This window comes from Pyrus communis, chromosome 15 (genome assembly GCF_041283825.1).
Source record: "Pyrus communis isolate YQ-2024b chromosome 15, ASM4128382v1, whole genome shotgun sequence".
Lineage (NCBI taxonomy): Eukaryota > Viridiplantae > Streptophyta > Magnoliopsida > Rosales > Rosaceae > Pyrus > Pyrus communis.
In genome coordinates, this window is record NC_142579.1 from 4,266,048 (window position 1) to 4,279,765 (window position 13,718).

The 13,718-nt window shown below is 38.3% G+C and overlaps 2 protein-coding genes and 1 long non-coding RNA gene across 4 annotated transcripts; 2 read left to right on the plus strand and 1 right to left on the minus strand.

Moving 5' to 3' along the window:
- Positions 1 to 1,560: 1,560 nt before the first annotated feature.
- On the plus strand, positions 1,561 to 3,458 carry LOC148690398 (uncharacterized). The gene is made up of 4 exons (XR_015956488.1): positions 1,561 to 1,704; positions 1,800 to 1,872; positions 2,506 to 2,569; positions 3,335 to 3,458. It is a non-coding gene; the product is annotated as an uncharacterized LOC148690398 (long non-coding RNA).
- Positions 3,459 to 4,694: 1,236 nt separating this feature from the next.
- On the plus strand, positions 4,695 to 10,360 carry LOC137708908 (CBL-interacting serine/threonine-protein kinase 8). Of its 2 annotated transcripts, none has more exons than XM_068448071.2 (14): positions 4,695 to 5,434; positions 5,659 to 5,721; positions 5,798 to 5,869; positions 5,973 to 6,080; positions 6,161 to 6,235; positions 6,481 to 6,534; positions 6,659 to 6,784; positions 7,173 to 7,262; positions 8,760 to 8,888; positions 8,972 to 9,094; positions 9,229 to 9,345; positions 9,574 to 9,630; positions 9,723 to 9,797; positions 9,921 to 10,360. In XM_068448071.2, exons 1-14 carry the CDS (start codon positions 5,276 to 5,278, stop codon positions 10,020 to 10,022), a joined length of 1,350 nt encoding a protein of 449 aa, XP_068304172.2. In that variant the 5' UTR covers positions 4,695 to 5,275; the 3' UTR covers positions 10,023 to 10,360. The 2 variants fall into 2 exon arrangements, with proteins under 2 accessions (XP_068304172.2, XP_068304176.2); XM_068448075.2 differs by having other exon boundaries at positions 8,975 to 9,094.
- Positions 10,361 to 10,407: 47 nt separating this feature from the next.
- LOC137708920 (putative pentatricopeptide repeat-containing protein At5g52630) lies at positions 10,408 to 13,410 on the minus strand. Its single transcript, XM_068448083.2, has 2 exons — positions 13,215 to 13,410; positions 10,408 to 12,966 (listed from the first exon to the last, which is right to left on the minus strand). The coding sequence occupies exons 1-2, from the start codon at positions 13,305 to 13,307 to the stop codon at positions 10,768 to 10,770; spliced, it is 2,292 nt and encodes a 763-aa protein (XP_068304184.2). The 5' UTR covers positions 13,308 to 13,410; the 3' UTR covers positions 10,408 to 10,767.
- Between the last annotated feature and the right edge of the window lie 308 nt (positions 13,411 to 13,718).

Here is a 13,718-nt window from a genome sequence, read left to right on the forward strand (position 1 = left end):
TATGCGTGATTTGTAAGGGTTTGCCCAAAGAAATACAAGTTCGTCGACTTTCCATCTTTGACTCAACGGCTCATTTCATCGGGCAAAGTCTTCATGCAGTTTGTCAAAGGCTCACAATAACCTGTAAAAGAAACCTGTCGGGCAAACTCTTATACATTAAAATGGTCTGTACCTTCTTCTTTCTCCCCTATTTTTTCTTTTCTTCTTCCCCCATCCGCCGCCATTGCCACTTTTGGAAAACAGTTTATCTCTCACACTCACACCGTCCTCCATCTCTTCCTCTCCCAATTGATGAGTTTATTTTTTTTATTTACTAAATTTTTTATTTAATTGTGTGATTAATTAATTGATTGTTATAGTTTGTGATTGGATTGTAAAAAGAAAAGGTATGTATTTGTCTCTTAATTATAAGTTAGTATGTTTTAATTTATTTAATTGTGATATATTGTGATATATATATATATATATATATATGTGTGTGTGTGTGTGTGTGTGTGTGTGTGGAAACTGTAAGTTATGTGAAATTTTGGAGTTTGTGTATTATTGAAATATATGGAGCTTAGGTGAATTTAATTTGTACAATATTAGGCTAGAAAACCGTGGTGTGAAATATGTTAAAATTTCAATCAGTATGCGGCTCTGCGATCTAACTGATTTTTGAATTGTCCAGTTCGAACAGTTCGAGAATGCACTAGCATGTGTTTAGGGTTTGTGGTGAACATGGCTAAGTTTCGACCGCGGGAAATTTTGTTGTATCCCCCTATTGTCTTTGAGTGCGTACAAATATTTGTTTATAATATTTACATCTTGCACTTGGAGGACCTTATGGATCTTTATATGTTTGAAAAATGATATCTTTTCTTGATATCCAATTTGCTCAAAACAAAGAATCATTTACTTCTACCCTATGAATTGTCCAAATTCAACACAATCCCAAGCATTGATCAAAGCTGTAACACACATCATATAAAATGTATTATAAATTTTAAATATTTAGTTAATCACACCAGAAATAAATAATGATACATTTCAGCGACAAACAAAATGTATTAAAATAAAAAAACAAAAACCATGGAAAGGCTAACAATTATGAAATCAACATTCGACGGCTACTTTTATTTATCATTGCTATAGTACGACACAAAACCCAATTTTTGCAGCAAAGACAATGCAAAATGTTTCATGTGAGGAAAAAAAAATGCCAAATTCAATAATATCAAGCAAAGATCATATAAATTAGCCTTCCCATTTCAAAATAAAATCTAGCTCATAATTTTTGGCGCCTAAAATCCAATCCAAACAGAACATGACAAAATAAACAGATAAAGATTGTAATAACCCTTACCCAAATAATCTAAAATTTTATTGGGCCAAGCCCAGCACCCTTTGTGTTAACTTAAGGCCCAGGGTTAGGTCCAATGACCCAACCCGTGAGCCCTATCCTCTTCCTTCCTTATTTTCTGAAAAACTAAGCTTTCTCTCCTTCTCTCTCTAACTCTCGGAAGTTTCCACTTTCCCCTGAGCTCCGAGAGCTCTCGTCCCCCCTCCCTTTTCGAAATCTAAACAAATCCAACAAAATAACCACATATCTAGAATCATTAGGGCTTGAGGAACTCAACTGTAATCCTGCATGCATCATTAGAACACCTCTGTGTGTTCTACCATTGAAGCCGAGAGCTTCAAATCTCCGAAACTCCAACACAGGTAAGGCTCGCTGCCCTATTCTGTTTTTGTTGAGTTGTTCTCAGTCCAAATGGAAGGTTCTAATCTGTGCATGCACTCTATTTTCGTTCTTCTAGAACCCGACGAGAAAATCCGTCGAAGCTCGTACACGAACTCGGCCAATCTCGATCCCATTTGATCCTATTTGTGGTAAAATTATGTTTCCCTTCTTTTTCAGCATCATTTTTATGATTTAACTTCCTATTTTTACCTAGTTTTAGGTTCAAATCGGAATCGGGACGAATTCCGATCACCATTTTCTGGTGTTCTTCTCCGATCTGCATGCGCAGGCCCTTCAGGCCATTCTGGACACCCACGGGCTTTGGGCCCGTAGACCAAACCCCCATTCTATCTCTTTTAATTTATTTTCTGTTATTTATTTTACTGACCCAAAGGTCCTTGGGCCGTTTTTATTTAGAAAGGGTTTAAAGCCCGGCCCCGTGTGTGAGGCCTGTTGGGCTGTGCAGTGCGTGAGTGTGTGCGTGTGTATGTGGACTGTGCGTGCATGCGTGTGCATGCCGTGCATGTGTGTGTGTGTGTGTGTCCGTGTGAGTGTGTGCACGTGTGTGTGTTGGGCCGTGTGTGTGTATGTTTGTGTGGGTTTGGGTTTAAGGCCCAAACCACCCCTTTTCACCCTAATCCTTTTTAACCAAAAACCTTAGGACCCGAAAACCCAAAATCTCTCTTAGGCCAATTTCGATGTTCCAAATCCGTTTTTGGCGTTCATTTCCTGGAATTCTACCGTTGAGCATAGTTTGATAAATTGTACATTTTTGTGCTTAGGTGAACTTGCTAGTGGGGATTTCCTTAATCATTTTCCGCACAACTTTGCTGCTACGGAGTATCTGTGAGTGGGCCCTTCTGAAATTACATGATTTCATAGTTTAATTGCATAAATGAAAAGCATGCCTTACGAGTTTATGGATTGATTTTATGTTAAACATGTTTATTGAAATGTTGATTATCGTCTCGTTATTTTGTGAGGAATTAATTGTTGCCCTATATTGAGCTATAGTTTGATATATTGTATTTTCTATAAAAACCATGAACTGGTAGACTATCTAATGGATGACAATAGGATGCTAAAACATGTTTTAGAAACCCCTTTTTATAGTATAGATGATGGATGACTTTATACTATGAAGTGGTTATTTATGAGAAGCGTAACTATTTACACGTACCTAGAGGACACTATGCTGCCTAGGGCGACGATTTGGTGTTGGTAGTTAGGTCGGGAGAAATAATCCCTAGCTATGGGCTGAGGGACACGGAGCAGGCATTGGGCAGGGAGTTGGTAATATCTGGCTACGGGCGCAGAGACCACGGTGCTGGCATAGGGCCGGGAGTTATATTTATTCAGTGATCTTATTAGCAGCACACTGCGCTTACGAGACTATCTATGAGATGATTGACATTTTGATTTCCGCGATGTTTTTCCGTGATATGTCTTTTGAGATGTTTTTGGCATGCTAGGGTTTTCAGTAAACCTATAACTTATTATGCTAGTAGTTTTCTTTATATAAACTGTGGGGCTTAGTATCTTGATAACTGTTTTATTATTATTGTATACACAAACTTGGTCCACTCACCTTTGTTTTGCGCCCCTATTCAGGTCTTAGAATCGAGGCATACAATCCCGACGTCAAGGCACTTCAACATCGGCATCTTCGAGCCGTCTCAGTGTAGGACCCACTCCTTTATTCATTCAATTTTATATTATTCTTTTAGTGTTCTAATTAGCTGTATGCTCTGAACACGTTCCTAAATTGTTAATTCATTGTATTTCAATTCATAACCCTTATTTATTTCTTATTCTTAGCTTTTGTATCAATTAATGGCTTTCGTCACCCTCGGGTGTCGGCCAGCACGTGTCTATCCTGGTATAAGGGCAATATCAGGGTCGGGGCGTGTCAAAGATGCTCTCAAATTCATTGATTAAAAATAACCTAAGATCTCATCACAACTTTGCAATTCACTACCTAACCAGCTAAATTTTACCCTCAAGCGGCAAGAAACGGTGCAGTAGCCAAGTTGTCCTCGCCTCTGTATAAATGAAACTTGCAAAACAAACTCTCAACCAAAAAAAACAAATCATAAATCTCAAAAAGGCTCATAAACAAAAATCGTAGAAACAGGGAACAGATTGGTACAAAAGACACAGTCTTTGTTACCAAAACTAACCAAGACTCTTCAATTTTAAACAAAAAAACAACAAATCAATTTGGTTGCCTCCTGTTTAATGTTTAGCCAAATTGTTTGGGTCAATAGTCCATAATCATCAAACCCAAAAAAAACCCCAAATTGATTTGAAAAAAAATTTAATACAAAACATCCTACCCGTTCCTATTTTCCATCCCTTTTATGCCGTTTCTCTCTCCCTATAATTTTGGTTTGTACGGACAACAGACCCCTGTCTGTCTCTGTACAATGGCTGCACTCATTAAAATCCATAACACAATCTGGGTTTAAAAATTCAGCCAAACAAAGATTTAAATTTTGATATTTTGGAATCTAACGAAATCAAACTCGCAGTTTCGAACAAAAGAAAATTGTAAAGTTGAAGAACCTTACACTTATTCGGTGTTCACTGAGCAAACGAACGGTTGAGAACGACAGAAAGCAAGATTCAAAAGCGAGCCAACAAAAATCCGCAACCAACCGAAGCTGATTTGAAAGCGATAGAAACACAGAGAGTGATATGGAAAACAGAAGAAAAAGCGGGAAGAATATAGGCTAAACGCAAGAGCTTACGATGATTGACACGTGGGCTGGGCAAATGGGTCCTTCAACTGTGCGGAGAACAAAGAACCAACGCAGCACCCAAATGAAGGGCATTATTGACATTTTACCGCACAAATGGGGCATCAAAACAGGAAACCAAGCAGAAACCAAGGGCATTTCTGTCCTTTCATTGTTAATGAACGGCGCCATAAAACTTAGTATATGTATAATTTTATTCAAAATTTCAAGACACCGTAAATGTTAATGTAAGAAATAAAAATTTGAGGCAACTAAATCTAAAGCCTCTTTATTTATTGAGGCCAAAAAGCAGAAGAGGAAGATCAAAAAAGCCCGAAATCCAGGCCGGAGAATAATGATCGATGTCATGAGGAGGACAAAGGCGTCAACGAGAGAGAGAGAGAGAGAGAGAGAGTGTGACAGTGATCGTCAGCAGAAAAAACTCGCCTCTTATTTCGTTTCAGAGAATTCTTCTTGACTTTGTTTGTCCTCTTCTAAGACCAAGTCAATCTCAAAACCCCAAATCACTAATTTGAATAAAGCTGCTCAATTTCTGAAACCCTCATCGTTTTCACCGGGATTTAATATTAATCTGCTGTTTTGTGCTGTCCAATCAGAACCCAAAGCCGATTGGAACCCATTCAAATATTCGGCAGAAAGTTGTTGGCTTCTGCTTGCTTGCGTTGTTCAAAATTTGAAACCGTCAGCTGCTGCTTTTGCTTTTGCTTTCTGTTCTTTTATTTTTCTAGAGAGAGAGAGAGAGAGAGAGAGAGAGCAATGTTCTGAAGCTGAGATTTTGAGCTCAGAGAGAGAGATGGTGGTGAGGAAAGTGGGAAAGTATGAGGTTGGGAGGACGATCGGCGAAGGGACCTTCGCCAAGGTGAAGTTTGCCCAGAACACTGAGACGGGTGAGAGTGTCGCCATGAAAGTGCTGGATCGCACTACCATCATTAAGCACAAGATGGTCGACCAGGTCTTATCCAATTTCCCCAAAAACTTACCCAATTTACCTCTTTTCCATGTTTTAATTTTGAATTTCAATAGGTTTCCAATTTACCCACTTTCTGATTTAGCTTGATTTTTTATTTTTACTGCCTAAATTATCTAGTATTTAGGATTACAGCGTGACCCAGTTTCCAGTTTGAGATTTATTTATTTTTTATTTTTCTTGAAAGAAATTGGTTATGTGTGGTGCAGATCAAGAGGGAAATATCGATAATGAAGCTTGTCAGGCATCCCTACGTTGTTCGTCTGCATGAGGCATGTCATATCTTTCTTTTAAGAAATTGTTTGATTTGTGCAGTCAGTCAATGAGGATGAATGTTGTTTTCCGTAGGTTCTAGCGAGCCGCACTAAGATTTATATAATCTTGGAGTTCATTACTGGTGGCGAATTGTTTGATAAAATCGTGAGTAGTCTAACTTTTCAAATACCACAACCCAATTTGGAATTTTGGATCATTAGTTCTTTGAGAAAGTGGTGATGCTAACACGGAAGCCGCCTGTTTTTAGGTTCATCATGGGCGACTTAGTGAAGGTGAAGCGAGGAGATACTTCCAACAGCTTATTGATGGGGTGGATTATTGCCATAGCAAGGGAGTTTATCATAGAGACTTAAAGGTGTTGATTTTATAGCGTTTAGCTTGCTTTTATGATCGCTTCATTTCTATCATGAAATTCTTATTGTTGTTCTTTTGCAGCCGGAGAACCTGTTGCTTGATTCTCTAGGAAATTTAAAAATTTCTGATTTTGGTCTTAGTGCTTTGCCCGAACAAGTAAGATTCTATCCGAATCATTCTTGTTTCATTGTTTGACATTTTAACGGTTGAGAGATTTGATATTTTTCGGGATTGCTGACATTATATTGGTTGTGAGATTTAATATCTGTCAAGGCTCATTTTTGTGATGTCTCATTGTTTTGACATTTTTTGAGAGATGTGATATTGTCGGTATTGTTGACGTTATATTGGTTGTGGGATTTAATATTGTCGGGACTCATTCTTTTGATGTCTGCACATAGGGAGTCAGCCTCCTTCGGACAACCTGTGGCACCCCTAACTATGTAGCACCTGAGGTAACGACAAATTCTAGCTTCTGCGTTAAATGTTGACTATATCTCAATTGCTGATTCTCTTAGTTTCAGTCGTTTTTGTGTAATGCGCTAATTTTCTTTTCTTATACACTATTCTGTGCTCTAGGTACTCAGTCACAAGGGTTATGATGGTGCCGTGGCAGATGTTTGGTCCTGTGGGGTTATCCTTTATGTCCTGTTGGCAGGTTATCTTCCATTTGATGAGCTTGACCTAACCACACTATATAGCAAGGCATGAACCTCCTTCATGTTTACTATTCTCTGCTTATTTTGCCATTGATCAATTTGATAAATGATATTTTGGATCAATATTTGAAAACTATGAGAGATATTATGATTACCTCAGCTAAACTGATAACATTGAAGGGGTGATCAAGTGTATTTGGTTGTGAAGGAAAGTAGAAATGATGTCTCTGTTCTTGCACATGCTAGATCTCCCTTGACATTATTTTTAGGTGCAGTTTCTAGTGGATGCTAGGTTTGATTCTTTAATCATCTAATTTCTGTTGCAACTCAACTCAATACTTTTCCTTCTCTGTTGTCTAGTTTTCCACAAGGATGTTAAAGTAGGATGTTAATACCATTGTTAATATTAAGTCATTATTGTTTAATTTCTGCAGATTGAGAAAGCAGACTTCACGTGCCCATCTTGGTTTCCAGTGGGAGCAAAATCCTTGATTCACAGAATTTTAGAGACAAACCCAGAAAAGGTAAGTATTGGCTAAGTTATAAGACATTGTTCAGTTTTTGTATGCATAAAGTGCACATTTTAAGGTTTCATTACTATTTCAATATCTAACAAAGACACGATCACAAAATGTTGGTGTCAGTCTTTTACGTTAATTCATATTGCTTTATAATGGACATCTTAAAGTGTTGGAATGAGATAATGCATGTAACTAACCAAATAAGGGTGAGGTGTTTAATAAAACAAATGGTAGAAGAGAAGTATTTGATTAGCAGTATCAAGGCCTATGCTTCATTTAATAGGAAAACCGGAATGTGTCTATTTAGCATTTGACCCAACATTAAGCCTTTGCTGTGAATTTTGACTTTTCTTGAGTTTGTCACCTTTTTTTTTATCTCTGTATTGTTGTTTTCCTTCCCTTGTTTGGTGTTTTCTTCATGCCAAGGGATATATACAGGGGAGACTGTCATATTTGAAATTTCAGATACAAATCACCTTTGTTCTATGTTCATTTTTAAAATTTTTAACCTTCAGCAATTAAGAAAAAGTTGGTATTGCTTTACTAAAGATTATAAGATATTCCACTGCTATCTAGCTTTATAGTTTTCCTCGAGCACCAATGTTACTATGTCCTCAGATTTCTTTCATCATTAAATGATTTATTTCCAATGCATGTTAAACTGTCAAGTAAAACTAAGTTTTTCAGAACTTGGTGTGCTAATGATTGCTAAAGAACTAATGTTTTATGTGCTTTCTGAACACTTTCCTTCGGCTATCACCAACCTGGCATTGGGCCATGATACTCTTCTTTCAGTAACCAATCCCAGTACGGGTGTGACTGTTAAAGGTATCATAAATTGGTCCAAATAAAAACATTCTTTACTGGAAGTGGAATATGACTGATATAAAGTCTTTACTTTTACGTGTGTCATATCTGCACTTGTAATGCAAGAGAAATCTAATTATAGATTAGCTGGAATATGACTGTAATAAAGTTGGTACTTTTAAGTTTCTATTTAATAAATTAACAATAAAAGTACACCGTGGAAATTTTCTTGGACAGCAGTTAAGATCCTAAGTTGGAATAGTTCATATTAAAAGTAGAAGCCTAGTTGTTACCAACAATAATTAACTTTTCCTTTACTGAGAATTATGAGTGCTGGCTTGTGCCGTTTACAGTGGGATATGCCCCCTAATTATTTTTCAACCGACATAGCCTCGCATTTTTTCTTTTTAACGTTGTCAGGATTCAGGACCCACTCATGGCATACATTTGCGTTCTTGGTTATGTTTTTGCTATTTTTGTAAGTTTATTTCCCACTCCATTACATTATTCATCCCCCTGAGTGGTTTAATTCAAAAGTGTGAACAAACATCAAGTACTTTGAAGGAAGTGGAATGAACTCTATGTAATTATGTAACAAGTGTTCTTGGCTTTACAGTTCTTGGTTCTCTACTTCACTGAGTTATTTTGGTGGTTGTTTCTGAAAAGTTTGTGTGTGTGATTGTGTCAATGCAGCGTATTACAATTGAACAGATAAGAAATGATGAGTGGTTTCAGAAGAATTACATTCCTGCCCGACTACTTGAATATGAAGATGTAAATCTGGATGATGTAAATGCTGTTTTTGACGAAGCCGACTCTGAGGTTGTCAAAGACTGAGAGAAGCTGCATTTTATTTTGTTGAGATTGACAACACAAGTAACTCTCTTGTTATATATGGTTTATAGCAGGAACAAAGGGTTATCGAGCACCATGGAAATGAAGACATGGGTCCTTTAGTTCTTAATGCATTTGACTTAATAATTCTATCTCAAGGCTTAAACCTCGCAACAATGTTTGACCGTGGAAAGGTAAGATACTATCTGACTGGTTAACTTCCTTTATATTTATCCTTTAGCTATTTGGTAAATCATACTTACACGAGAGAGTTTATTTATGCCAGTTTTCTACTTATCTGATACACGAATTGCTTCCCCAATTGTAGGATTCTATGAAATATCAGACACGCTTTGTTTCACAAAAGCCAGCAAAGGTTGTATTATCCAGTATGGAAGTTGTTGCCCAATCAATGGGTTTCAAGACACACATTCGCAACTATAAGGTAAATCAGGCTAGATCTATACTAATCTTTATTTTGGGTGCTTCATTTTACTTCCCCTTTATTTTGTTTACCAATATCATGATATATACAAGTCTCATTACTTCTATTTTGTTTGCTGTTTAATATGCGTGCGCAAGCACATGCCTGTTTATAATTCTGGCAGGATGATCCTGGATAGAAATACTTGAAAACTCACTCCTAAACGTGTATATTTCTGTTTTTTTCCAGATGAGAGTGGAGGGTCTTTCAGCAAATAAAACTTCTCATTTCTCCATTATTCTTGAAGTAAGCTTTTACTTCTGATGCGACACTGAACCGAAGTCACCCCTACCATTTTAGTAGACTGATTATTTTTAATTTTTTTCTATTGCCCGCAGATTTTTGAAGTTGCTCCGACCTATTACATGGTAGACATTCAGAAAGCCGCTGGAGATGCTAGTGAATTCCTCAAGGTTAGTTTTCAGTTTGCTTCTAACTATTTTTGTTTGACATCGATGACATGGTAGCTTGTACCACCTGCACGTGCATGCATGTTGGTTGCGTCTGAATGGAATAGATGTGCTTCTGTTATACAGTTCTACAAGAACTTCTGTAGCAATCTTGAGGATATCATCTGGAAACCTCATACTGAAACTAGCAAATCGAGGATCGGCAAAAGCAAAAGTAAAAAGCGCTGATTTCTGATGTTTGTGTCAACTACTTTCGGTTATCAGTGCTAGACATGTACCTTGCAATGGTTTTGACCTTTGGGCGCATCGCATGGGGTGTTCAAGTTGTAATTGCAGTTTACCGAACCCTATCAGGAATCTCCTTCCCCGTGACACTACAGCACCTGAAGAAGAGGGAAGAAAAGAATCCAGAAGGAAAGAGATGTATTTCGTTTTTGTTTTTTCGTGTAAAACTTTGTAACTTTGTACAAACCGAGTTGTTTTAGCGTAAAAGTTTGTATAAACCGAGTCTTAATCGGGATGTAAGGAATGTTAAAGATATGAGCATAGCCTCATATGGATCTCTAGTTCTCTCTCTCTCACTTTCTTTCTCTCTCACAGACACTATCCCACGTACTATAAACTCGTAGCGTAAAATCTTAGATACAAACAGTTGTTCCATGCCATCGCTCCGATGTTATACAACAAATCAATTATGAAATAAAGAGCTGTTGATGACAATCTGATTTCCCAGTGAAATTTTGTAGTATCAAATGAGTCATTTTGTTTCGTTCAACATTTTGTCGTTCATGAGATTTGAATTTGGGACTTCTTCCCTCTAAGTGGGCTAAATGGTCATTACACCAGCTCCAACAGCATGCCTTATCACTCGCCATAAGAACCAAGGCTCAGCTGTGCCATGCATATCTCCTTCAACATTAATGATATATCAAAATGCAACACGAGCTTTTCGGCATGTTTTTTCTAGCCTGAATCAAATAGCACCTCCGAAGTCCCCACATGAACATGTTCCATTCACAAATCTGTGGAGGCGCTTGCTGTCTCGAATGATCATCTCCCTACCAGTCAGTAATGACACAAACTTAACAAAATTATGGCAATCTCTGCACATAACAATGCTCTTGATGACCCGAATTGGTGCAGCATTTGGCATGTTCAACAATCCAAAAGCAATCGCTAACTTTTCACTATGATAAGCGGTTGGAATCGAAGTCTGCTCTTCATCCTCCTCATTGGTCACTTCCAAAATTTCTAGTGACTGATATCCAAGACTCTTGACTCGATCAATCAAACTTTGTACGAATTTTTGTGTGTCTGCACTGTAAGGATGTAAATTATCATTCGGTTGAAATGAATAGATCTTGTCTCTAATGCTAATCCAGCTCCAGTCCCTTAATTTTTCAAGCTTCTCCTCTTTCATCATCTTTCTCACCTTAGCAACGTCCTTCAATCTTCCTGCAGAGTGGTACAAATTCAACAACAATGTGTAAGTTTCTGTATCTTTTGGTTTTGGCTTGAGCAACCTTTCAGCAGCATAAAATCCCAATTCTAAATTCCCATGTCTTCTACACCCTGCAACCAAGATCGACCATATAAACTCGTTCGCTTGAGGATCCATTTTCTTTGCCAGATCAATCGCTTCCTCTAACCGACCCTTCCTCACGTACATATCAATCAAGCAGGCAAAATGATCCAGCACAGGCTTAATCTTATAGTCTTTTTTCATCATCTCAAAGTAACCGAGAGCTTCGTTGACCATCCCAGCATGGCTACAGGCCGAGAGAACACTCACGAAAGTAATCTGATTCGGCCTTACTCCTGCAATTCTCATATCCTCGAAGAGCTGCAGTGCTTGCTGAGTCCGGCCATGCTGTGCAAAACCTGCAATCATAGTTGTCCACGATATCAAGGTTCTCGTAGACATCTCCACAAAAGCTTTACTTGCTTTCTCAATACTGCCACATTTGTTGTACATATTGACTAGGGCAGTGCCTACTACCATATCTTCGAGAAACCCCGTCTTAATGGTCTGAGCATGAATCTGTTCTCCCTGTTCTAAGGCCACTAAACCACTACATATAGCTAAGATACTCGAGAAGGTGAACAAATCCGGTTGCAAGCCTGAACGGTTCAGTTTCAAGAAAATGTTGAGTGCTTCAGTTCCGCTTTGGTATGCTGAAACATCGTCCTGTGCAAGATCCATAATTTGTGCATGGCCTGCAATCATTGCATTCCATGTAACCAAGCTGATAGCTTCCATCCCATTAAACAACTTTCGAGCCTCATTAATCTGTCCACATTTGAGGTATAAATACATGATAGCGTTCTTGATTGGCAGGTTCAATTCGTAGCCAAGTTTTATGCTTAACGAGTGAACCTGTTGCCCCACACTCAGTGACAGCATTACACAACACAAGCTCAAGACATTGGTTAGGGTATACTCATTAGGTCCAACGCCCTCGGAAAGCATCTCAGTGAAAAATCTCAAACCTCTTGCAGCATCACCGTTATCACTACAGGCTGATATGGTTGCAGTCCACGAGATAACATTTTTCTCCTCGATTTTCTTGAACGCTTTAATACTGGATTCCAAGCTTCCACATTTCGAGTATAAACTGCAAAGACAGTTGCCGGTACTAGTGTCAAAATCGATCTGGTATTTGATTATATAGCCATGCAACTGCTTCCCTAATTTTAAGGACTGCAAAGAAGAAGAAGCATTCAAAACAATTCCTAGAGTGTAATTCGTAGGATAAGCCCCGGCTTCCAGCATTTCCTTGAAAACCCGAATGGCAACTTCTGGCTGCGAATTGTGAACATAACCCGTTATCAAACTTGTCCACGAAACAACGTTCCTCCCAGGCAGATTGTCAAAAACTTTACGTGCACTTTCCATGATTCTACATTTTGCATAAACATTGACAAGGAATGTTGTGACAAACAAATCTTGGTGGGTTCCGGTCTTTATGATGTGGGCATGCACAACTTTCGCTTCTGAAGCCGAATTCCTGTGTATACATTCTTGCAAGACAGGGACATAGTGAGTTGATTCAACCTTATCCCCCTCTCTAATCATCAAAAGCGCTTCTCGGAAATCCAGAGACTTGGGGAGTTCCGAACTTCGATCTGAATTGGTGATTGTCTGACTTTTCGGATATGAAACATTTGCGCTCTGCAGATACCAAAGGTAGGACTTTAGTAAAAACATTAACAACAAACAGTGTAATTTAAAGTTGTGCTACGTTTCACTTCAACTATGTACAGAGTACAGAGTAGTACTAGTTTTCATGGTTTCAGAAAGAACATACTGCATGGATTTAGCTTTTCTTTTACTCGAGCAATATTCTAATTTAATCCAAACGACAGAATGCAGAGGGAGAACAAAACACACAAATAACAGAAACAAAAGATTTCGAGTACCTTTTCGGAAGGAAGAAAATTTGTGGGGTGTTTTCGGAATTCTTGGTCGAGTTTGAGAGTGCCACTGAGAGCAATTGAGGGCAAAGAAGCCATAGAAAGGCTTGGGGAGGTTTTCTTCAAAGAAATTGCATGCGGCTGGAGGTGCAGAGGGAGGGAGAGAGGGAGGGAGTGTTTATTATCCACTCCTCTATCTGTTTCGGGTAAAGTTTTGTGGAGGGAAGTAATGCTCAACCAAATAGAGTCCTGGAATTGAACCAAATTACACTATTGCCCCTCCATTGGTGTAAATAAAGAAATTGTTTCTCTTTTTCGGCTAATTTAAATATACAATTTTCTTTAGCTTAAAATACAAATAGAGAATTGGTGAAGGAAAATTCAAGGAATAAAATGAGAATGGTCTTGTCATTAGTGCTGGGGTTTTGAATCCAGACGGGGTTACTATTTTGGTGGCCGAGGCGATGGCTTTGAGGGAAGGTTTGAAGTACGCCATACAAAAGGGAATAA

What these genes read in the sequence shown, in the direction of transcription:
- LOC137708908 (XM_068448071.2), top strand. Translation starts at nt 5,276, where the DNA reads ATGGTGGTGAGGAAAGTGGGAAAGTATGAGGTTGGGAGGACGATCGGC. An exon ending in GCGAATTGTTTGATAAAATC is followed by an intron (nt 5,870 to 5,972) that starts GTGAGTAGTCTA and finishes GCCTGTTTTTAG; the next exon opens with GTTCATCATGGGCGACTTAG. An exon ending in TAGAGACAAACCCAGAAAAG is followed by an intron (nt 7,263 to 8,759) that starts GTAAGTATTGGC and finishes GTGTCAATGCAG; the next exon opens with CGTATTACAATTGAACAGAT.
- LOC137708920 (XM_068448083.2), bottom strand. Translation starts at nt 13,307, where the DNA reads ATGGCTTCTTTGCCCTCAATTGCTCTCAGTGGCACTCTCAAACTCGAC. An exon ending in ATTTTCTTCCTTCCGAAAAG is followed by an intron (nt 12,967 to 13,214) that starts GTACTCGAAATC and finishes TGGTATCTGCAG; the next exon opens with AGCGCAAATGTTTCATATCC.